At 42.5% G+C, this 25,142-nt stretch overlaps 2 protein-coding genes across 2 annotated transcripts; both read right to left on the bottom strand.

Annotated features, from left to right (window-relative positions):
- Positions 1 to 484: 484 nt before the first annotated feature.
- Positions 485 to 6,616, bottom strand: ZNF232 (zinc finger protein 232). Its single transcript, XM_019664805.1, is given in 6 exon segments — positions 485 to 1,999; positions 2,001 to 2,250; positions 2,252 to 2,297; positions 2,300 to 2,557; positions 2,560 to 2,737; positions 6,605 to 6,616. Coding segments are annotated over 6 exon segments (798 nt in total). The 3' UTR covers positions 485 to 1,945.
- A 2,529-nt stretch (positions 6,617 to 9,145) lies between these two features.
- ZNF594 (zinc finger protein 594) lies at positions 9,146 to 24,866 on the bottom strand. The gene is given in 6 exon segments (XM_019664937.1): positions 9,146 to 11,985; positions 11,987 to 13,866; positions 21,450 to 21,576; positions 22,669 to 22,783; positions 23,984 to 24,047; positions 24,760 to 24,866. Coding segments are annotated over 5 exon segments (2,367 nt in total). The 5' UTR covers positions 23,989 to 24,047; positions 24,760 to 24,866; the 3' UTR covers positions 9,146 to 11,745.
- Between the last annotated feature and the right edge of the window lie 276 nt (positions 24,867 to 25,142).

A 25,142-nucleotide genomic window follows, 5' to 3' on the forward strand; every position in this document is an offset into this window, starting at 1 on the left:
CTCATTGTCTCCCCAAATTTGTTTGTTCCTTCTCCATAATGGCATTTTGTTTTGTTTTTTAAGATTTTTATTGGGGAATTGGGGGGATGGGAACAGCGCTGGGGAATTGGGGGAAGGGGAGCAGACAAGTTGCTGTCCTTTTGTTCTTCAGTCTAGTTGTGGAGGACGTTGCTTCACTGGCCCAAGTTGGCACCACCATTGCGCTCTTCCCGGGTGAGGCACATCAGTCGCCAGCTTCTGGACGGCCTCTCACAGCGGCTGCTGGCCGCTCATGCTGGCTGCTGGCGACACATGGTAGCCCATGGCAACCCACTGCAGCAGGGACTGCAGCCTACACTGTCGCCGGCAGACTCACGGCAGCCCAGCTCCAGGTTGAGCTGTTGTTCAGCATCTTAGCTGTGGAGGGCAGTGTCACTGGCCCTCATATGTGGGATCCGAACCGGGGCCCTCTGGCGTTCCAAGCCAGCTCTTAACCAACGCGCCACTCGGCTGGCCCTTGGCAAACTTTTTATGTAAGGAGCCAGATAGTAAATATTTTAGGCTTTGCGGGCCACAAAGTCTCTGTCACTTTCTTTTACAACACTTAAAAAATGTAAAAACCATTCTTAGCTTGTGGGCTATAAAACCAACCAACCAACCAACCAACCAAAACAGGCCATGAGCTGGATTTGGATTTGGCCCATGAGCTGTAGTTTGCTGACCACCTGCTTACCTCTGGACATTCATGAGAGACAAATAAGACTTGTAGCTTAGAGTCAGGGAAGACTTCTCTGAAGAGGTGACATTTAAGTAGAGAGCTAGATAAAGTAAGGGGTGACTTATATAACTACTGGGGAGGAGAGTGTGGGGACAGGGAGGTGGAAAACAAGGACAGAGGTCCTGGGGTGGAAATGAGCTTGTAACATGGGCCAGTTGTCAATTTATTGCCTCCTAACTCCAAATCTAACATTCTCTGCCTCACTTTATGATACTGGAGCTGGACCTGTAAACATTTCCCCATGGGCAGCTGGCACAATGTTGGGCTATGGCAGTAAAGGGCACTGGAGGAATAAAGCAAGGAGGAGGGGGCTTCTCTTCTGGTTCTGGTAGTTTTTCCTCCGTATTCTTACGATGCAGCACCCATCTTCTGGTGAGTTCGCTGGCATCTCAACCTGTGGTTTCCTGCTTTGGCTTGCACCACCTTGGTGAACTTTACCATCCAGGGGGCCATAGCCAGTGTTGTGCTGGTTAATATTTAATAACTAGTTCAAAGAAAAAAAGCCCTGATTTGTAGTGTTCCTTGACTTCCAAGGTATGAATATTCCCACCATGACCAATTTTAATGCAGGTTTGGGAAGAGATCTGAAAAATTGGCCATTGCAAGCCTGTGCACACCAGCTGTAGTACACCATGGGATAACCATACCCTGTCCAGTGAGGTCTGAATTTCAGTCTTGTTCAGGGAGCGGGGGCTCGTCTAAGTTTGCTTCTTCCTTGGGTACCTCCCTCAGCCCTAGAGGCATAGCTGTTCCCCATGCAGCTATTCCTATATTCTTTAAGATCTCTTTAAGCCCTTTAGCAGATAATCCTCTTTTACTAGTTAATATTTCTTTCTATTAAGCGTTCCCTGTTAAGATAACTAGTGTGGTTTCTGTCTCATACTTGGACACTTGTAGATGTGACCCTGTCAGAAGGGGCAGACCAGGTAGGTCTGAGAAAGGGCCATGACCAAAGATCCATTCACAGTAATACTAATATAAGAATGACCACTGCCTAACCAGCTGCCAGGGCCAGAACTCTAATGAAATAGGCATTTTGGCTATTACAGCCAGAGGTGTCCTAGTCAACACAGCCTTTTTAATCAGAGGACATGAAGTCGTGATCTGTGGGTGGGAGTAGGTAAACAGTTTTCCTAAATCAAGTAAGACACAGGAGAAACCTTAAGGTGCTTATGCCTTTCATGGAATCTAGGCGTAAAGTTGATTAGACGAAAGCACAGTTCTGTCTGGCCACTTCCTCCCCTTCAGTACACTGGGAGGGCTCTTTTCTAGCATGAACTTTCTGATGTCTAATAAGCTCTGAACTCCATCTGGGGGCTTACCCACATTCTCTGCATATAATAGGTTTCTCTCCACTGTGAATTCTCAGATGCTGACTTAGACATGAGCTTGGACGGAAGGCCTTCCCACACTCATTACACTTGTAAGCCTTCTCCCCTGAAGGAATCCTCCGATGTTGCACAAGATGCACACGCCACCTGAAGGACTTCCCCATTCATGACATCATAGGGTTTCTCTCCTGTGTGAATTCTCTGATGCTAATAAGGTTTGAGCTCTGGTTGGAGATTTTCCCACAGTCACTACACATATAGGGCTTCTTTCCAGAGTGCAGTCCCTGGTGGATTAAAAGGTGTGAGCCATGGCTGAAGGCTTTACATTTACTACATTCATGGTCTTTCTTTCCTGTGGGAATTTTCTTGTGGGTGACAACCACCTGCCTGAAACTTTTCTCCTGGGCTGGTGACTGCCTCGGTCTCTTCATTTTGGGATTTCTCTGCTGCTGCTCCAAAGTGCCCTCAACTCAGAGGTAGCTTCAAATGTAGAGGGGCTGGTGGTGAGTTCTTCTGAGAACACATGTGACTCCAATTCAGTAATGGGAGGTTGTGACAATGATCCTTTGTCCTTGGGCTCTGGGTTATCTTCTGCAACAACTGATGGAAAATGTAAATATACCAGTTCTGGATGTATGGAGAAATGACACTTGAATTAGGATTTCTGGCATGAAAAGTTTAAAAAACATTCAACACACACACTACAAAGTCTGGAAGGATAGTTACATATGACCGACCAGTAGTGAGACTGTATAGGGGAGAGGCTTTCTTTTTTTTTTCTTTCCCCCCACTTATCTGTTTTTTCTATTTTTTCCTTAATAAAACACTACAAAAATGTTGTTTAAAAATAAAGTAAGTTTCAGGGCAGGATCTTCCCTTTAGGACTTACTCTTCAAATAGATGAGAAAAAAGTAATATTTTCAAGAAATTGGGGAGTGGTCACCTGATGTTGTGAGGGAAGGAAAAAACAAGAAAGAAGAATCAGAGGGTTAGGGAAAAGGAATGTGTGTCAAGGCACAGAGACTCTGCCCTTCCTGACCCTAACTGTTACCTCTGCCCATTCATTTCCTGCCCCACAAATCTACAGCTACTGAAAAGGATCCCCAAACAGCTGTCTCCTTGACTGAGTTCCATGTCTCCTACCTGCTTGGTGCTCTCTGCCTTTCCCTGTGACCTGCTCCTTAGAAAGGAAGAGAAGAAAAAAATAAAAAGGAAGAGAGGAATGCTTTGCCCTTTGTTTTTAAATGTCTGTAACACTTTTTGTGTTTTAATCACCTATAATGTTACTCTCTATGGTTTAAAGAAGACAGAAGCAATTGCTTGCTTTGATAACTCACCATTTTACTTAAAAAATACATTTTTTTCCAGGTGAAATGCTTCTAGTTAAAGAAATCTGCAACATGCTTGCTGAAAAAAAAAATCAAACAATCGCTAGCTGGATTTTTAAAAGTAAAGTACCAGTTTGATAAGTGAATACTTACCAAATAGAAGTGAAGGAGTCCAGAAAAAGTCTGAAGAAAGGCAAGGAAGTGCTGGGAGGTAAAGGCATACTTTTGGGATAGATTCTAAGATTAATCTAAGATTAAGCTCCATTTCTAGTTTTTTCCATTTTGTTGCTAACAAGAATTTGATTTTTCAGATGCTTTCGTTTGGTGGTGGGGTTGTGGTATAAAACCACATATTAAATGGAATTTTCTTGATTCTATTAGCAACATATTCGTGTTCTGTTCCCGATAGTTTATGATGTGACAGAGGTCAGCAAGGACAGTTTAGAGTCCTGAGGCTCTAAGTCTAGAGTGTGCTCCAGGGAGAGGAAAGGATGTTTATGGGGGTGTATGCAGGCTGGGAAGGAAGTTTTTGCTGTAAATTTCAAGGGTAGAAAGTACGTACTGACATAAGAAAGTTTCAGATAGGGCTTTTAGATGGGCGTAAGTGGTAGATAAAGGTGATGACAGGCTATATCTCACATAGGAGTTGCTTTATAGCTTAAAAAGTGTGTTTTGGGAGGCATGGGGAAGTTAAAAGAAACGGGACCTCAGGCTGGCCTCTAGCTCAGGGTGAGGTACTGTGAGCTAGAAGGAGTCAAGAGCAGTGGTGATGATGAGGCTGGAAGTGAATGAAATAAGTGAATGAAATATTTTCTGGTCCTGCTTTAGGGCTTTCTAAAGCTAGGAGAAGCTGGTGAGGCTCTATAACCAGATATGATATGTTTTATTTACTCTTCAGTGTTACCTTATGAAGTAGGATATTATTACTATTCCTAGTTGTACAGGTGATGAAATAGGCTGAGTCGCTCACATAAGAGGTAAGAATAGTAAGGCCAGATAGGTCGGTGGTTGGGAATATTTTTCTCCTTGAGGGTAACTATTTCCTGGGCTGTGGCCCCCTGATCAGGTCTGGGAAGAGGCAACTGGAAAACAGACCATGCAGGACAAACAGGCCACGCACAGGCTGGCATTTCTCTGCTGTTTCTGTCAGTGTGGATGGTCCGTTATATACAGTACAACTGAGCAGAGACGTGAGGCCCACCAACCGTCTGGTCAGATAACCCGCTCGTGCTGTTCCCGGCGCTAAGTTGCTGTGCACAGCGTGGTGGTTGCCGCCAGCTCCTTATGTCTGAACGAGGCACCGGGTTCGATTTGTGGCCTTCATAACTGTGAGAGAATAAATTTCTGTTGTTTTAAGCCACCCCGTTTGTGGTAATTTGTTACAGCAGCCCTAGGAAACGAATACACTTACTGTGAAGTCCAGTTTTTCAGAAAACAAGTGTCAGTCTTTCCATTCCTCTCATTCCCACTGACACCATGCTTGTGGCTTTCTGGATTTTACTAGGCTATCATCAGGGAGTGGAGTGGAGTGGTTAAGAACATGGGCTCTGGAGATAGACTGCCTGGGTCTTCCTCTACCATTTACTTGCCGTTTGACCTTTAGTTACTAGACCTTTCTGTGCCTCAGCTTCCTCATTTATAAAATATGAACAGTAATACGAGGTTGGACAATTAAGTTTGCGAACTCATCCTAGAAAAAGTGCTAATACCTCACTGCTGAATATCACTATGGTCACCTTCGAAGTACTCCCCTTGGGAAGCTATGCACCGATACCAGTGCCTAGTCTACCCTTCGAAGCAATTTTGGAACTCTCTTTCTGGAATGGCTATCATAGCTGTTGTATTACCTTTGATGTCCTGAATGTTATAAAAATGTCTTCCTTTCAATATTTCTTTTATCTTCAGGTAAAGAAAGAAGTCATTAGGGACCAGATCAGGTGAGTAGGGAGGGTGTTCCAATACAGTAATTTGTTTACTGGCTAAAAACTCCCTCACAGACAGTGCCATGTGAGCTGGTGCATTGTTGTGATGTAAGAGCCATGAATTGTTGGCGAAAAGGTCAGGTCGTCTGACTTTTTCGTGCAGCCTTTTCAGCACTTCCAAATAGTAAACTTTGTTAATTGTTTGTCCAGTTGGTACAAATTCATAATGAATAATCCCTCTGATATAAAAAACGTTTAGCAACATTGTTGCAACAAGTTCATGAACTTAACTGTCAGAACCTGTAGTACTTGAGAGGCTTTGTGAGTATTAAATGAGTTAATACACATAAAGTGCTTAGGATAACACCTAGCACAGAGTTAGCACTTAATAAATAATGGATATTTAAAATTGTGTTACTTTGTTAATAATCTTGACACCAACATTTTCCTGCTCCAATTCAGACTGGACAGTGCTGTTAGTTATATATCACTTTCATCATGTTAAAAACCTTTAATTCTCCCTATTTATTACTGTATCAAATCTAAGTTTCTTTTATTTGACTTTGGAAAACATCTATAAACTGGTCCCAACATAGTCTTCTGATATTACTTTACTCCGTAAACGTGGGGGTGTTGTTCACTCTTGTATCCCAGCAACTAGAACAGTGTTTGGCATATTGTATTCACTCAATCATTACCTATTCAATGACTGAATATAGCCCAATGCAAAATTGCTGCTCTAAATAACCCATGTTGGACCTAGCCAAGTCCACCTCTGCCTTCCAAGTCCAAATTAGTTTCTACCTCCTTTAGAAGGTCTTTCTAAGAAAGTGGTTAAGAGCAAGCAGACTCTGTAACCAGACTTAGTTCAAATTCTGGCACTGTCATTCTCTGAGACCTCACACGCATTTCTCAACTTCTGCATATCTCACCTATTTCATAGGGGTTTCCACCTTTGTAGGGTTTTAACCTGAGCTAGGTAAGTCTTGGGGGAAAAAAGTACATAAAATATGAGACACAAAATTTAACTGTTAGGAATACACTGTCATATTTTTTCCCAAGCTCAAGATCATTTGACCCTTTTTTTTCCTCTCTTTATTTTCAATAGTTCCTAAAGCATCTCTTAATCTATTTTTCCTTTCAACTCTATAAATATAATTTTATATTTATAATTATAAATAAGGAGTGTAGCATTCTCTATTTGGGTTATTTCAACAGTCTCAAAACTGGTCTGTTCCCTGCCTTCCTCAAATTTTACCTTTTTACCTGTTTCACCATGGAAGTACTTTTTCTGTATTAACACATATTGTATCAGTCTTCACTCAAAGTGAAAACACTCTGGATTCTGGATCTTAGATCTAGGCCTCTAAATGTAGTGAATGGCAGCTCTTTTATCACAGAAGATTTTAGATTTGTACTAGGATCAGCATCATATCAGGATGTCTCATCTTATTTGTTAGAGGCATTTTGGGGGATGGGGAGAAACAAGGGCTTGGGCCTGAACCTCTGACTTTTTAGAGAATTATTTCAAAACTGGGAACAGAGAGACAGTTCTGTATCCCAGAGGATTTATAAATCTGTGATGCCTGCTCAAAATTCAGAAAGCTACCACCCTGACACTAATCTAACCAAGAAGAAACTTTATTGTGCGAAGGTCAAAAGGTCCCCATAATACATTCCAGCAAGCCCCATCCCCTTCACTCCCCCTACACAGGGTCCTCCAAGAGATGGCCTTGTGCATGGACTGGTAGTGTGCAGTGCCCGGCTGCAAGCCACACCGTCTCCGGGCATGGAGCTAACAGTTCTGAGGCGCCTGGCTAGGCAAGGCCATCCTGCCGTCCCGAGGGCCTCAAAACTGCAGGTGGGGTGGGTGAGTGGGAACCCAAGGAATGAGACCAGGCTGCCCTGGGGCCCTAGCAGCTGGGCCTGATGGGCAGAGCCCGAAGACCAGAGCCCGGGAGTCCAGCTCTGCACACATGGCCACTGTGGGATCTCATTGCCAGGCCGCCCTCAGTGCACCTGTCACTCAGTGCTCTCCCTCACCCTCCACCCCCACAACCCATCCTGGCAGTTGAGGCCCACCGGGAAAGTTTGCAGCTGGGACCACCTGCCCCGCCCGCAGCCTCCCTGGTTAATGTGCAGAATCACTAGTCGCATCCCCCCCTTTTCCTAGACCAGCCTAGAAAGGGGCCACACTTCGCCCACAAGCTGTCCTCTGCCCTAGTGTCCGAGGTTTGGCTCCTTCTATCTGGAGTCACTGAGGCTGCAAAGACGAGAAAGACCCAGTCCCAACAGGAAGGTCTGTCTAGTAGGGCGACAAGTAAATCATAATGACTGTGCTATGACGCTGTGACCTGTGGGAGCACAGAAGCACTTAACCCCACTGGGTGTACATCAGGGAAGATGACCAGAGTAAACGAGGCGAATGTCAAGGACTTGGGAGACAATACTGTAGTGCCCAAGGAAATGGGCTTTGGAGTCAGGCAGGCCTAGATTTGAATTCCAGTTTCTTCACTTAGTAGTTTTAGGTCTCTGGGCAAATTACTTTGCCTTCTTGACCTTAGTTTCCTGTTTGGAAAATGGGGATAACAGTAGTACCCACCAATGAAGACTGAGGCAAAGAATGCAAGAGAAAACTGAAGTTAAGTCCTTATCACAGTACCCAACACAGGAAATACAAAAAATATAATGGAGCCAGGTAAGGAGGGAGGGAGCTTTCCCGGAAGAGGGAACAAATTGTGGAAAGGCCACAGGGTAAGAGGGCAGTGCCTAGGTCCTTGGGGAACTGCAGATAGTTCAGCGGTAAATGTTGGATTTAGAAGGGTAAGCACTTTGCAGAAAGCCCTCCCCAACTAGGTCGAACTTCCCACTGCGGTATCATGCCTCTCCTTTGTGGCACTTACCATGGTTGTAGTTTTACTTGATTCTAATTAACCTCATCTCCGCTCCATTAGGGCAGAGACTGTTGTCTATTTCTGCTTACATCCTTTTGTAATCCCCAGTGCGGGACACATATTAGAATCTCAATAAATATTTAATGAATGAGTGGATGAATGGGGCCAGATCAGAACACGTGTGTCACTTTGAGGACTGGGCTTTAGGCTCAAGTTAGTAGGAAACCACTGTAGAAGTTTAGAGATTGGTGGCACTATCAGATTTGTTTTAAAGAAAGAGCGGTCGGGCTGCTCTGAGAAATGAAAGCAGAAGACATATTTAGGAGGCTGTGGTAATAATACAAGCAAGAGATGATAATGGTGGCCTCACTCTAAGTTAGGGCACCAAAAATTAAGAAAAGTGGGCTAAGTTGGCAGATTATTGGGTAACATTCCCTTCCTCTACTAGACTCACATGCTCTCCCCCAAGGTGGTAGTAATAGTCTTGTTTCCTATGAAATATTTATATGGAGAAACTTCTCTTAATCCACATTCCAATCACCCCTGTTTTGTAAAGAGATTTGATCATTTCTCAGCTCTGGTCCTCCTGGAGTTTAGATATTCAGCTGCTTAGATTCTCATAAAAACAAACTTTTGTCCTTTAAGCTCTTTTCTCAAAGTTCCAAAGTAGGCTGCTCCCTACCAGGTAATCTTACTCTGTGGAATTCAGGTTTACAAATTGGACACTGCCACATTCACTTCTACCCATTAAAGTTTTGAATGGACCCTCATTGTCATAAATTGTCTGTTAACTACAGATTAACTCTTTTGTCTTCCCTCAGCCCCCATTGGATTGTAAACTCCTGGAAGAACAAATGTCTTTCTGTAGCCCTATCAGATTATGGTCCCTGGCACATAGTAGACACTCAATAAGTATTTTTTACATAACTTTTATTTCAACATTCACAGTTGAAAGCATTTCCATACTGGAACAAAAATTTCCCCCTGCTTTCAAAAGTCCGATACACTCAATATGATTCAAGCTCTATCAAGGATGAAATGAAAAGATTAGTTTTCAATCTGAGGTCTTCAAGCAATAGTTAATATTCTAAAAAGCCCAAAGGAAATTATGTATTTGACCACAAAAGGGAAAAAGAGACTAATGAAAATGTTAAGTAGTTTGATTTGGAGTGGCATTTTAATACCTAAGTTATGTCATGCCAATCCTCAGAAGCATGATTGGTGGTTATATGCCATGCATTTGAATAACAACAAAAAAAGAACTAATCCATCTTTAATAAATGCAGCTTGGTAAGCAAAAGCTTTTAAAACACAGAGCACAGGAGAGTAAAAGAGAGGGCCTCGTTTAGATAGTTGGAAACTACTGCATTAAATTACCTTCAAGTCCTTTTCAATATCTTGTTTACCCTTACAAGCATCACTCTCTGTACAGCACTGCAAATGCAGGGAAAGGACATGGAGATGGGCTTACTAGAATAAACTCCCAATTCCTTTCTTTTACAAAAATAGAATGCTAAAATGTTCCTGTTAGCTATAATGGTTTTGATTAGTTAGGATCTGGGATAACTAAAAAAATTTAAGTATCTTTAATTGTTAATCCAAGTGTATCACTGATGATAGCTATTTTGAATTCCTTTTGCTTCCCGAATATATTTATTTAAAGATCTTCTCATGTAAAAATATTCATTTATGTGAGATTATACTAAAGAGCTTAAACCTCTGAAGCAGGTGATGGGGGTAGGCAGACATCTGTACCACATCATCCACAAGCAGCCAGCTTTCAGGGGTAGTGTGGGTGGGCTTTTTCACTTCAAGACATCCCACCACTGTTCAGGATGTCCCTCTGGGGAAGCCACAGCCCCCAGTGCTTTGAACTTTAACAGGTCATATTTTTTATACCAGCCACAAGACAGCACTGTATCTCATACATCTTCGATTCATCTTGTAAATACTTCATATTCTGTTTTAGAATGATGACAGCTCCAGATGCCTTCCTATGTGTCAACAGTAAATTTCAGTTTTCTCATTTAAACCTCACAATTACCCCCATGAGGTAGATTATGTTATCACTATTTCATTAATGAGGAAAATAAAGACCAGAGGGGTTATATAATTTGCTCCAGTCATGAAGCCAATACGTCATACTGGGATTCAAACTCATGTCTGTACTCCCTCCGATACAGCAGACTGCGTCTCTAAACAATCAAACTAAAGGTTTATATCAGACTCTGGGTTCCTCCGGGGATGCACTGCCACTGCTCATATCACATTGAAACACTTGCTTAAATGGCCCCAGGTGACTGGTGTTCTAAATTTTCATGAGCAGGGTTTCTCAACCATGACATACTCTTGGGGCCAGATAATTCTTTGTTGTATATGTGTGTAGGGGTAGAGGGGGCTGTGTATTGTTAAGATATTTAGTAACATTGCTGGTCTTCAGATGCCAATATTTTTTTCTGAGTTGTGACAACCAAAATATCTCTGGACATTGTCAAATGTCCCTTGGGGGCAAAAATCACACCAGTTGAGAACCACCGATCCCCTCCATCTCACGCGCTGCTCCCACTAAGGAAAGATATGAAGTTGAAATTCTCCTTGCCTTACATTGTCCCTTTCATTAACTTTCTTATCTGATGACTTATGTAAATTCATATGCAATCTGCCAGTAGTTCAGAGTACAAGAAATATTTGACAATTGAGTTTGATTGCACAGTTAGACAGGGCCTAATTACCAAATTAGTTATCAGCTTAAATGATGATGACTGACCTTTCCCCAGAGTTCTATTTAGACTCTCCAATTCTCAAATAAGCTGTGCCGAATTACAAAGCCCTGGTTCAAGACAAAACTACTCTCCCTATAATCACTTGACCTTTTACAGTAGATGCTTTTTTTCTAATTCCCACCAACTCATGTCACCTAAATGCTCGGCTCTGGCACTCTGTCTAATTCTATTCCCAAACCTACTGTTCTCCTGTCCCTTTCTCATTCATTTCCTGATACTACTAGTAGTCACTACTCTTTCTCAGGGGAAACTCCTCACTTGGCTCTTGTGTCCTGGCCTTCAGTGACCTATTGTCAAGTCATTTCTATTATTTTTTGTTTTCTCTCAATTGATAGATCATTCCAATTAGCACTTTTCACATATGCATAAGCCTATTTTTATAAGGAAGAATAAAAGAGAATATGTGTAAAACACACTTCTAAGGGGAAGAATTCATCCCAGAGAAAGATTTAATCACCCTAAAGGACTTAACACAGATTTATACTTGTCACTGGACTAGGTAGTCAAGACTGAATGGGCTCCTTCCATGAAAAACTTAGTATTTGAGGTTGTTGCCTGAGTGATTTCTAATGATTTTAGTAACAATAGAAGTCACCTAAAACATTCTCAAGTAATTAATTATATCCTAGGGACTGTACTCCAGTGTCAATTCTGAGGCAGAAAAGGCTATTATGTCCAAGAGCTTTTCTACCTGATTACACTTACATGTTTTCCACCCAGCAGGACTCTTCTAATGTTTTCCTACCTTCAAATGGTTTTCAATAAAAAAATCCTCTATAGTGCAATAAGAGGTGGTCTCCACCAGGCTCTTCCTACATCTATTAGGTTTCTGGTACCTATTAGAATGAGTCCTGTTTGAAGACTGTCTCACATCCCCCAAGTTCCTTTCCAGTGTGAAGTTTCTGATGTTTAAGAACAGCTGTGCGCCCACTGAAGGCCTTCCCACAGTTGCTACATTCAAAGGGTTTCTCTCCAGTGTGAATTCTCTGGTGACTAATAAGGTGTGAGTTCTGACTGAAGGCCTTCCCACATTCAAGGCATTCATAGGGTTTCTCTCCAGTATGAACACGATGGTGTTTAATAAGATCTGAGCTGCCCCTAAAAGATTTCCCACATTTATTGCATACATAAGGTTTTTCTCCACTATGAATTCTATGATGTCTCATAAGGTCTGAGCTCTGATTGAAAGTTTTCCCACATTCTTTACATTCATATGGTTTCTCTCCTTTGTGAATTACATGATGCCTGATGAGGTCTGAGCTGCCTTGGAAAGTTCTGCCACAATGATTACATGGATAAGCTTTCTCTTCTTGGTGAATTCCCTGCTCTTTTCTAAACAACTCATCCTTGCTGAATGTTTTCTGACATTCTTCAAGTTTCTCTCCAGTGTGAAGTCTCTGATGTTTGAGAAAAGCTGTGCGCCAGATGAAGGGTTTTCCACACTCCTTACATTCATAGGGCTTCTCACCACTGTGGATTCTCTGATGCTGAATAAGGAGTGAGCGCTGCCGGAAGGCTTTCCCACATTCATTGCACTGATAGGGTTTCTCTCCAGTATGAATTTTCTGATGTGTAACAAGGTGTGATCTCTGGCTAAAGGCTTTACCACATTCACTACATTCATAGGGTTTCTCTCCAGTATGAATTATCCAATGCCGAATTAGATCTGAACTTCCCCGGAAAGTTTTTCCACACTCAGTACATTGATAAGGTTTTTCTTCCCTATGAATTCTCTGTTGTTTGATAAGATCCAAGTCAGAAGTGCAGGCTTTTTCACATTCAAGTTCCTTTCCAGTATGCAGTCTCTGGTGTTTAAGAAAAGCTGTGCGCCCACTGAAGGATTTCCCACATTCACAGCATTCATGGGGTTTCTCTCCACTGTGGAGTCTCTGGTGTTCGGTAAGGCGTGAACGCTGCCGGAAGGCCTTTTCACATTCATTACATTTGAAGGGTTTCTCTCCACTATGAATTCGCTGATGTGTGACAAGGTGTGAACTTTGACTGAACGTTTGTCCACATTCATAACATTCATAGGGTTTCTCTCCCGTGTGAATTCTGTGATGTATTATAAGATCTGAGCTTTGGTTAAAGGCCTTCCCACATTCATCACATATATATGGCTTCCCTCCACTATGAATTCTCTGGTGTAGGACAAGGTTTGAGCTTCCCTTGAAGGCCTTCCCACACTCTTTACATTCATAGGGATTCTCCGTGCTATGAATTCTCTTATGTCTAACCAGATTAGAACTCTGATTGAAGTCTTTCCCACACTCATGACATATATAAGGTTTCTTTCCTGTATGAATTCTCTGATGTATAATAAGATTTGAACTTTGATTAAAGTCTTTCCCACATTCGTTACATACATATGGTTTCTTTCCTGTATGAATTCTTTGATGTATAATCAGGTTTGAGCTCCGATTGAAAGTTTTTCCACATTCCTTACATTCATAAGTTTTCTTGTTATTATCAGTTTTCTGATGTTCAGTTACTTCTGACTTCTGTTTGAAGCTCTGGCCACAGACCTCATAACTGTGGGATCTCTCTCCAGCAGAAAGTATTTTTCTTCCTTCATTATTACATCCATGGCCACTCTCTCTTGCAATGGCTTTCTTGGGCATGAGATTCACTTCCCTGATACCTCTCTCTTGGGAAGGGGGCTGTCTCACTGCATCCTCAAAGGGGCTTACCCACTGCCTCAATAACCCATCCTCAGGATCACTGGTTTCGACTAATCCACATTCCTGGAAGATCTGCCTTTGGAGTCTTCCTGATACAGCCCTCGCTGAATCTTTATCTCCAGAAATTTCCATCTTTGACTTCCAGTTCATCTTATTCCTGGTCTCAGAATCTGAAATGATAAGCAGACCATTCTATAATTCCTAAAATACAAATATCACCTTTCCCTATGCTGGGAAGTCTAGGATCTAGGAGGGAGGAACAAAGAACCTAGAGGAGGACTTTTCCTCCCTTCCAGGGGTGAGATTCAGACATTTTTTGAGAGCTTGTGGCTACCACAGAACACATGCCCTATTGGTGGAGAATAAATTTGCCAGGTGTAGGCGGGAGCTAGTGTGTGGGAGTGGTTGATAGAATGGTGGAAAAATTCACTGAAGGAGGCGGGCAGTCTGGAGCTGGTCCACAAGAAGTAGCCTGTTTGATGGGGTAAGAACTTGCTGGACCCTCTGTGTAATAAAAAAGCACACCAGCACCAGGCAGAGAAGTTCCTTCCTTATTCTATGGCCTTGCATTGTCCCTCCAGAATCCTCTATTGACAAAATCTAAATCTTGTGCCGACTGGCAAAGGAGAAACAGTACAGATCTAGTAACACAAGCAAAGCAAAGAAGGGTAGATTTGGAGTTGAGAGGCAATAAATTAATAACTGGCATACTCTAAATTCCTCTAAATATACCATGACAATTAAACAAATCTGAAACCATGCCTCAAATAAAAACGTTTGACTGTCGTTTTAACAGAAATCAATTCTCCCTTTCTCAGACCTGGCATTTTGCTTTCTGGTATTTTGGTGGAATTGCCTCCTTTTGTATGGCAATTTTGTATCCTGTGACTGAAAGTTTTTGGATTTCTATATCATCAAATCCGTGACACATTTCTGAGCTCCTTGAGAGAGCCATCTCACCGTGGCCCTGGTGATATGAACTCTCTAGTCATTAATCTTTTGGCAATAAATAAGAGGCAACACAACATAGTGGTTAAGATCACAGGCTCTTAAGGGACTATAGGGCTAACCGCCTGCATTTGAATTCTGGCTCCATCTTTACTGACTGTGTGAAAGTCATTGGAGCTCTTTGTGCCTCAGTTTCCTCACTTTAAAATAGAGATAATAATAGTATTTACCTCATCAAGTTGTTATGAGAATTAAACATATGTAAACATATGTAAAACATTTAGAACAATGCTTGGCATATAAAAAGCACTATCTTACAGCTACTATTATTATTATGATTATTAATCTTTATTCTTTAAGCCGAAGAATTACCATTAAGTAATGTGTACCTAGCACAAACTCCATATCCAGGATGGATTTCATTTATTGGGTTGTTGGAAAATTCATGATGTATTTTTTCTATGTTTTTCATTGCAAAAATGCATCATGAATTTTCCAACAACCCAATAAATAACATTCAAATAAAATACTGGAATGCATTACTTTGCCATAATTTTCTCTTACAAAGTGCTTTTTTTTGGTTTGATATATATTGTTCAAAATTCAGAAACAGACTGAAAGATGGTAAAGGCATTTCTCAAAACTCATTGAAAACAATGAAAAGAATGACAAATGAAGTGAACTCCGTCTTCAAAAAGAGGGAGGGGTGTCACACAGAAATAAGGATTGTCCCTATAGAGATCTAGTTTGACTTATCAGAGTGGCAGGGGAGAAGGTGATAAAGAAGGAACCATGCCGGCAGGTCATTTCTATTATCTTCCACCTAGTTCCTAGCTAAGGAACACAGACAGAGGTGAAGCCAGGTGAAGAGGGAGTAGAGAGTGTGACTGTCAAACTGTATTATGAAAAGCCTGTGATCTAAAGGGCTTTTTCTTGTGCCATACTGATCTCTTGGAAACCAAAAGCTAAAGAGAAAAATGTCTGTAGATTAGAGGAGAGGGTGTTTGTTGCAGCAAATCTGCATGAAGACTTTGAAGCACCCTAGCTCAATTCCCTCTGCCTCTTCCCATAGTAATCTTTAATAGAGAGCCTGCTTCATTCATTGCTGAGTAGTAATCATTAAGGTAACTGTGGGATATGTGCTTAAAAACAGGTGGTGGCTATTGTTTTAGGAGAAAGCAAAGAACATGTGTAACAGAGGAATTAGGAGCATACATCCAAGAGGAATGTCAATGGAATTAATCAGAAACATCAGCAGAGTTCTCCATTATCTCAAAGAAATTACAGACAAAAATCAATCCTTAAGTAAAAACTCAAAAAAGAGATATAAGGCTTCAAAATAGATTTTAAAAGATTATAAAGCAATTTAAAAAGTGAGAATTTGGAAGAGCTGAGGAAAAAAATGGAAGGGAAGGGCCAGCCAAGTGGCTCGGTTAAGAGTTTGCTTAAGAGCACAAGCTCTGAGCAACAGGGCCGCTGGTTCGATTCCCACAGGGGCCAGTGATGCTGCGCCCGAACTGAGGATGGCTGGCTCAGCTGGTGAGAGCATGTGTTCCTAATGACAAGATTGCCTGTTGGATGGTGGGCTATGCCCACCCGCCGCTGGGACTGAACTCGGCACCTTGAGCTGAGCTGCTGTCCGGATGGCTCAGTGGATAGAGTGTGTGCTCTTAACAGCAAGGCTGCCGGGTTCGACTCCCGGATAAAAACAACAACAACAACAACAACAACCAACAACAACAAAAAAAAAAAGGAAGAGAAACTAAAACCATTATGTAGATGAAATTCACCTAAGAAACAAGAAAAATAATCACTACAGGGTCATGATGAGACCTGGAGAAATCACCCAGAACGAAATGGATAAAAATATGATTATAAACAAGACCAGTAGCAATAGAAAGATATTCAAATACATATAATTAGTGTTCTTAAAGAAGAGAAAAGAACAAACAGAAGGAAAAAAAATTCATGTATTTAACAGAAGAAAATATTGCTTAAATAAAGATTTGAGGGCCAGCCGAGTGGCGCGATGGTTGAGAGCTCGCTTGGGATGCCGGAGGGCCCCGGTTCGGATCCCACATGTGAGGGCCAGTGACGCTGCCCTCCGCAGCTGAGATGCTGAGCAGCAGCTCGACCTGGAGCTGGGCTGCCTGTGGGTCGCCGGCGACGGCGTGGGCTGCAGTCCCTGTGGCGGTGGATTGCCATGGGCTGCCGTGTGTGGCCAGCAGCCAGCGTGAGCGGCCAGCAGCCAGCGTGAGCGGCCAGCAGCCGCAGTGAGCGGCCGTCCGGAAGCCGGCGACTGATCTGCCTCGCCAGAGAGGAGCGCAGTGATGGTGCCAGCTTGGGCCAGTGAAGCAACGTCCTCCACAACTAGACTGAAGAACAAAACGACGGCAACTTGTCTGTTCCCCTTTCCCCAGTTCCCCGGCACTGTTCCCATCCCCCCAATTCCCCAATAAAAATCTTTAAAAAAATAAAAATAAAAAATAAAGATTTGAATATATTGGAAGGGGACACTGTGGCCCATAAAAAGTTGATATATAACAGTCAATACCAAGACATATCCTGGTGATATTAACTAAATTTCAGGAATAAATAAATAAATGGGCATGTAGGCAGAAAAGCAAACAATGTACAAGAGAGAATTTCAGGCTGACTTTACACTTCTCCAGTTACACTTAATGCCAGAATACAGCTCCGAATGGGAGGGTTCTGCTAATGTGGATTCAACCAACCACTGATTGAAAATACATATTAAAAAAAGTTACATTGTTGCTGACAAGTACTATGTAGTTAGGTATATGATGGATGCATCGATACTGAACATGTACAGACTTTTTTTTCTTGTCATTATTCCCTAAACAATACAGTATAATAAGTATTTACATAGCATTTACATTGTATTGGGTTTTATAAGAATCTAGAGATGACTGATTTAAAGTATATAGGAGGATATGTGTAGGTTATATGCAAACACTATGCTACTTTATATAAGGGACTTGAGCATCTGTGGATTCTGGTGTTCTTGGGGGTCCTGGAACGAATCCCCTGTGGATAGTCAGGGATGACTGTAGAGTAATGCCTATGAAGCTCTGAAGAGAAACACAGTGTGCTGCAAAAATTTTGTACCCAGTGATGTGTTCCTTATATTAAAAGCATAAGCACACATTATTGAGTAGGTAAAAACCTACTCGATGGGAGTATGACACCCATGAGCCCTTTTTGAAAAGAACTACTGGGCGTGCCAAAAAAATGTATACAAGTGGACACTTGGGTCAGCGTTGCTCAAGCAGTAGTTTGCCGTAATCAGAAGTGTCTGGACACTTATGGTAACCACTTTGAGCACCTCTTGTAATTGTAGAAGTCAAACGTGACTTGTATTCATCTTTTGTTATTGGTATATATTGAGTATTACAATTTAAATAGTTTTTTCCTTTCTTAAAATGTGTATACATTTTTTGGGCACCCTCTGTATTGGGCTGAAATAAAGCCAATGAAGAAATGAATTAAAATAAACATTCAGGAATTGAAAGGACATTGTAAAAGAATGTATATGGTGAGGGGCCGGCCCAGTGGCTCAGTTGGTTAAGAGTTAGCTTAAGAGAGTGAGCTCTGAGCAACAGGGCTGCAGGTTCGATTCCCACATGGGTCAGTGATGCTGCGCCCAAGCTGAGCTGCCAACAGGTGGCAGGATGGCTCAGCTGGTGAGAGCACGTGCTCCTAACAACAAGACTGCCTGTTCGATGGTGGGCTATGCCTGCCCGCAACTAAGACTGAACTCGGCACCTTGAGCTGAGCTGCCGCCTGGATGGCTCAGTGGATAGGGCGTGTGCTCTTAACAACAAGGCTGCTGGTTCGATTCCCTCATGGGATGGTGGCTACGCCCACCTGCAACTAATTGAACACAGCACCTTGAGCTGAGCAGTGTGACTGGACTTGGAGCTGAGGTTGCTGCCCCTCCACAACTAAGATTGAAGGACAATAGCTTGGCTGGTCCCCCTCCCGAATTCCCCAACACTGTTCCCCTCCCCCAATTACCCAATTAAAAAAAAAAAAGAATGTATGGTGAGACCTGAATCAATTTAAATGGAGAACTGAGATTAAACAATGGAAATTATTTTTGTAGAATAGAAAATAAATGCTTTAAACCATGACAATGTCAAAATAATTGTATTATAAAAATTGCACTGTGAGGAGAAGTGGTGGGAGTAAGTATAAATTGTGCTATTTTACCTATCTTTCATGACAAGGAATCAACAGATACCATCTAAAGGAGGAGAAATGTATGATTTTTAAAATTGACTGAAACCCTTAATGTATTTCATAATCATCTTTTTCATAATTTTAGAGGAAGAATCTTTTAAAGCTACAGAGAAACACTTTTTTCATAAATTTTTGTTGATTACAAAATCAAAAACAGAAAATAAGCACCCATAATCCCATGATCCTGCCACCCAAAGACAACCACTGTCAATGTTTTGTTGTGTATTCTTCAAGTTTTATTTCTGGGCACAGATTTTTTCTGATACAAAAATGGGATCATATTATACATGCCCATTTTGTCTTCTTTGCCCTACTTGTGGTATTGGAGCTGGACTTTGAAACATTTCTCCTTTGTCAGCTGGCTTTGTCAATAGAGGGCGCTGGAGGAACACTGTAAGCCATACAAAGAGAAAGGGATTTCTCTTCCTGGTATATGTAAGCTGTTTTGTTTTTTGGTGGAGCCACCAAATCAGCACATGGAAGGCTTGATAGCTTCTGGTGGACCAGCTCTGGCCCACCCATGCCCTCCAATGAGTTTTTCCACCACCCAGCAGGCCTTTCCTATGGACTATATGTACCCTTCAGTGAATTTCTCTGCCATTTGGCAGGCCATGCCTAGACCAGCTTCTTCATCCCCAGCAGGCTATGTCCCTTTGGCAGCCACAACCTCAACAAAAACATCTGAATCTCAGCTTTGGGCTGTGGGAGCCCTTTCTAAATTCTTTAGTTCCTTCCTTGTTTACTCCTAGTCCCAGCGGTAAGGCTGCTTCCTGCATTATCTGTTTCTATATTTCTTAAAGTCCTCATTTAACCCTTTTAGTAACTACCTTTTACTAGCTAAACATTCTTTATATTAAATGTCCCTTGTTTAAATTACTGGTATAGTTTTTGTCTCTTGACTGGATCCTGACTTGTAATGGATACATAATATAATTTCATCTTAGATCTAGAACAAAGTGAAGAAAAGTAGTAAGGGGGCTAAAAAGAGGAAACAAAAATTGTTTGGAAACACTCATTAAAGGACTCCTCTCTATGAGAATCATTCGGATCAACCTTTGCCACAGGCCTGGGTATGGCAGAGTACCCAGTCCTTAGTCCCACACAGCACTCTCTTCAGAGGTGAGTGGCCACACTGCCCAAATTTTTCATCCAATTCCACAGGTGAAAGGAATTGGGAGGAATTTAAGGAAATCTTTCCCTCAGAGGACGTCTGAAGTAGAAGGGCACAGCATCTGAAACATAGGCTCGATCAGAGGTGAGTCCTCTACAGCCCAATCCAGCTGACCTCAAAGTTTCTGGGAAAAGGGCCTCAGTGTTCATGTCATTCATTGATTTATTCACCTAACATACATAAAAACTGAGCACCAGCTATGTTCCAGACATTGTAGTAGGTATTGAGAATACAAAAATGAACATACATAATAGGGCTGGCCAAGTGGCTCAGTTGGTTAAACCAGAGCTTGAGCTCTGAGCAACAGGGCTGTCGGTTCAATTCCCACATGGGCCAGTGAGCTGCACCCGAGCTGAGCTGGTGAGAGTGTGTGCTCTTAGCAACAAGGATGCTGGTTCGACATCCATATTTGATGGTGGGCTGTGCAGTCACCCCCGCAACCCCGGCAACTAAGATTGAACACAGCACCTTTAGCTGAGCAGCCGTGAGCAGCTGTCGGGCAGATGGATGGCTCAGTGTGCAACAAGGTTGCTGGTTCAACTCCTACATGGGATGGTGTACTACGCCCTCCTACTCACCCCGCCCCCTACCCCCTGCAACTAGATTGAAAGCGGCGACTGGACTTAGAGCTGAGCTTGTGCCCTCCACAACTAAGATTGAAGGACAACAACTTGACTTGGAGCTGATGGGTCCTGGAAAAACACAATGTTCCCCTTCCCCAATTCCCCAACATTGTTCCCCTCCCCAATACCCCAATAAAAATCTTAAAAAAAAAAAGAACATAATATATGGTCCCTGCCCTCAGGAACTTACAGTTTAGTGGAAGGGAAATGTATGTAAATAGATAATATGATAGTGTCACCAGTGACCAATAAGGTAAGCACTATCTACAATGGGAAAACCTAGAATCGACAGAACCCTGCTGGTAACTGCATGTGGGGAAAGAAAGGAGTCAAAAATGACTTTTCAGGTTTCTGACTTGAGCAATGGGTGGGATATGGTGCTGTTTATGAAGACAGAGGACACAGGAGGAAGAGTAAGTTTCGAGGGTGGGAAGAGTAGGTATGAAGATTTGAAGATCAGTTGAGTTTTGGTCACCTATTGGTTTCTAACAGGACTATTACACGTAAGACAGAGACAGAGCAAGCGCAAAGAAAGTCAAAATCAAGGAGCTATCACCCTCCAACTCCACAGATCAGGCTAGCCACCCTTCAACAAAAAGCTGGAGCATCTGGCCTCCAGCAGTCAAAGCCATTGGGAATCCTTAAGCCTCTAATTCCACTGAGCTGGTAAAAAACTTGTCTTCTTTTTCAACCGAAACGCAGAGAGCTCAGAGTATATGGATTCTAAGTTGGAAGACAGAGCCCTTACCCAGTGGGACCAGCTGGGCCCCCTCCGCTAGCATCTCTTCCTTGCAGAGATCCCACTGAGTGCAGATCCAGTGCCCAGCATCCTTTTGTGATTCATTCACAGCCACATCCTGCAGCACCTTGAATTCCTGAAATAGAAGTTCCTGTTCAATAACTACCCAATAGAGCCAGCAGCAGATACTCCATATTTCCTCTTCTCTTTTAAAATCTCTACTACTTCCCACAGCAGTAGATAATCTTGCCCCTCATTTTTAAAATGTGTGAGACCATGTGGTAAAAAAAAAAATCACCTCCCATCACCTTGTCTTTTCAATGACACTTTGTCTTTACTGTATTTCTTCTCTTCCTTCTCTAATATCTATCTGCTCTTTAACTGAGCCCCTCCTGTGGGCCAGGCAGTGTAGTGATGAGAATGACAATACTATACAACAATGAGGAGGACAGAGACCCTCTCCTTGAGGAGCCTGTGGTGGCTGTTACAGACAATGTCAATTAAATGGGTTAAGTGCTCAGAAGGTAAGTATGGGGTGCTGTGGGACCTCATGGGAAGAGTACAACCTTGCGGGGGTGGGATGGGTGAGGAAACTTCCTGAAGGAGAGCTTCTAAGCTGAGGCCTCAAAGACAATTTGAGATAACTAGACTAAAAGAAAAAAGAAGGGCTTTTCAGATTGAGGCTATAGCATGTACAAAGGCCAGGAGGTGAGAGAAGCTATGATGCATTCATGGACGCACCATGTGACTAAAGCCCAGGGTACTGGATAGTGAACCGTCAGCTGGTAAAGTCATGGAGGGCCTCGTATACCAAGCTAAGAAGTTTGGACTTTCTCCTGAAGACAATGGAAACCACTGAAGGGGTTAAAGCAGGAGAATGACATTCTCAGGTTTACCTTTTTAAAAGACTGTTCTGACTGCTTTATAGAGAACGACTGAGGGGTGCAAGGCTGAAAGTTGCAATATCAGTCAGGAAACTACAGCAGTAATCTATGTTGGAGATAGTGAGAGCCTAAATGAGCTATTGGCAGTGGGGACAGAGAGTAGATTGAGTCAATATATTAAAGAAGCAACAACAGGCATAACTGGAGATACCCTAGGTAGAGGGGATGAGCGAAAAGAGCAGGCATTTAGGATGCCATCCAAATTTCTAACTTGAGCAACTGCCTAAGGGGATGAGGGAGAGGCAGTAGTGAATTCCATTTCAGATACGTTATGCTTGACATACCTGTGGGGCGTCCACGAGGGAATGTACAGGAAGGTGATGGATCAATGGGTCAGAAACCCAGGAGGAAAGTCTAGAATTTCGACAGGTTTTGGAATCATCAGCATACCAATAGTGTCTAATGCAGAAAAGTGACACTGGTATTACAGCTTGGCGATAGCTTGGAGTCCTGAACAGAACACAGGCTTCTGGAAGCAAACTGAACCAAGTTAGAATCCCAGCTTCGTAATCTCCCTCAACCATCATTTCTCCAAATGTAAAACAGAAAATACTACTTATTCCAAAGTGTTATTGTACAGGTTAAAAAAATAAACCCCAATATATAGAAAGCTACACACCACTCCAGTGTAAGCCTCTCAAGAATGTAAGCTCTGTGGGGTGGGAAGTCTTTGTTTTGTTCAGTTTTGGAACAATACCTCATTGCTAAAAAAACAAAAACAAAAGTTGGATAAATGAATAGTAGGTTAACTCTCTTTCCTTTTTCCTTTGACAAAATAATCCCTGGAATTCTTTTCTCCCTTGGCTTCTATAATGCATGACACTCCAACCACTCTACCGTTTTTTGTTTTGTTTTGTTTTGACTGTCTTTACCCTTCAGCTTTCTCCTTCTATTAAATGTTGGTGTTACTAAGGCTAAGCCCCTAGTTCTCTCTTTTTACATTCAATATCTCAATGACCATATCACTTCTGGCTTCATCACCTTTGTCCAGAATGAATCATAAATTTAAAACTCTTCTTTAGTCTGCATTCACAGTGCATCTCCAGTCCAATTGGTCTCACTGAGAAGTCAAGATGAATCAAATTGATAAAAAATGAACTTATAATTTTTGATTCTAAGCTTATTCCCCCTTCTTACTATCCATTTCTGTCCAAAAGACCAGATTTTGTGGAGCAAATATTTGTCATAAGCCTACACTGTCCAGCACTGTTCTAGGCCCCAGGATACACTGGTGAAGATGACAAAGCCCCTGCCCCAATGGGGCTTGTATTCTAGGAGTTTCTCAGCCAGAAACACAGTTTAGTGCCACCTAAAATGTGATCCATACACCAGCAACATTAGTCACACCCAGGAGCTTGGTAAAAACGCAAATTTACAAGCACCATCCCAGAAGGAGTCAGAGTCTGTGGGGGAGTGGCCCAGCAATCTGTGTTTACCAAGCTCTCTAGGTGATTTGTAGCTATGCTACAATTTGAGTAGCACTGCCCTACTCATCTTGGAAGCCACCTTCTCTATTCCCTCTGTCCGTACCTACTACCCAACTCTGAAAACTGCTCCTTTGAGTCTCTCCAACCACATCTTAATTCAGAATCTTCTCACCTCATCCTTGGATTGCTGTGAAATCTCGAAAGACGTTTTCTGGCTCCAATCCGTACTGGTAACACTGTCAGATGAAATGACTTTCTAAAACACTGCTTTTACTGACACCAATGAGCAAAAACCTACCATGAATTTTCTATTACCTATTAAAGGAAATAACACCTTCTTTTTGACTTACAGAGAGAGCTGTATTAGCAACCTAGGGCTGCCATAACAAAGTACCATAAGCTGGGAAGCTTAAAACAACAGAAATGTACTCTCTCACAGTTCTGGAGGCTAGAAGTCTGAAATGAAGGTGTTGGCAGGGTGGCTTCCTTCCGCAGGCTCTGAGGGATAACTTCCACACCTCTCTAGCTTGTGATGACAGCTGGTAATCCTTGTGTTCCTTGCTTTGTAGATGCATCACTCCAATCTCTGTCTCCATCGTCATATGGCATTCTCCCTGTGTCTGTCTCTTCATATGGCCATCTTCTAAGGATACCATCACATTGAACGAGGGGAGCATTCTACTGCAGTATGACCTCATCTTACCAAGTTACATTTGTAATGACCCTATTTCCAAACAAGGTCACATTCTGAGGTACTGGGAACTAGGACCTCAACATATATTTTTGGAGGGACACAATTCAACCCACAACAATAGCCCTACTCTATTATTTACCCCTAAAAGCAAACCTATGCTCTAGAATCCTCCCTAATTTTCCCATATACGATGCTTCTCACCATTCCATCCCTTTGCCCATAACTCTCCTACTTAGGATGCCCTTCCTACTCACCTCTGTCTACATCTGGAATCAAGTTCTCAAATGGGGGGGGGCCAAACGAGTGGCTCAGTTGGTTAAGAGTTGGCCTGGGAGTGCGAGCTTTGAGCAGCAGCACTGCCGGTTTGGTTCCCACGTGAGCCAGTAATGCTGCACCCTCTATAGCTAAAATGGTGAACAACAGCTCAACCTGGAGCTGGGCTGCCGTGAGTGGCCAGCAATGGTGTAGGTGCAGTGGGGCTGCAGTGGGCTGCCATAAGCTACTGTGAGTGGCCGGCAGCCAGTGTGAGCAGCCAGCAGCTGATGTGAGCTGCCAAAGGCCAGCGACCGATCTGCCTCACCTGGGAAGAGCACAATGATAAAACAATATGGGCCAGTGAAGCGACGTCCTCTACAAC

This window comes from Hipposideros armiger, unplaced genomic scaffold, assembly GCF_001890085.2.
Source record: "Hipposideros armiger isolate ML-2016 unplaced genomic scaffold, ASM189008v1 scaffold_431, whole genome shotgun sequence".
Taxonomy (NCBI): Eukaryota; Metazoa; Chordata; class Mammalia; order Chiroptera; family Hipposideridae; genus Hipposideros; species Hipposideros armiger.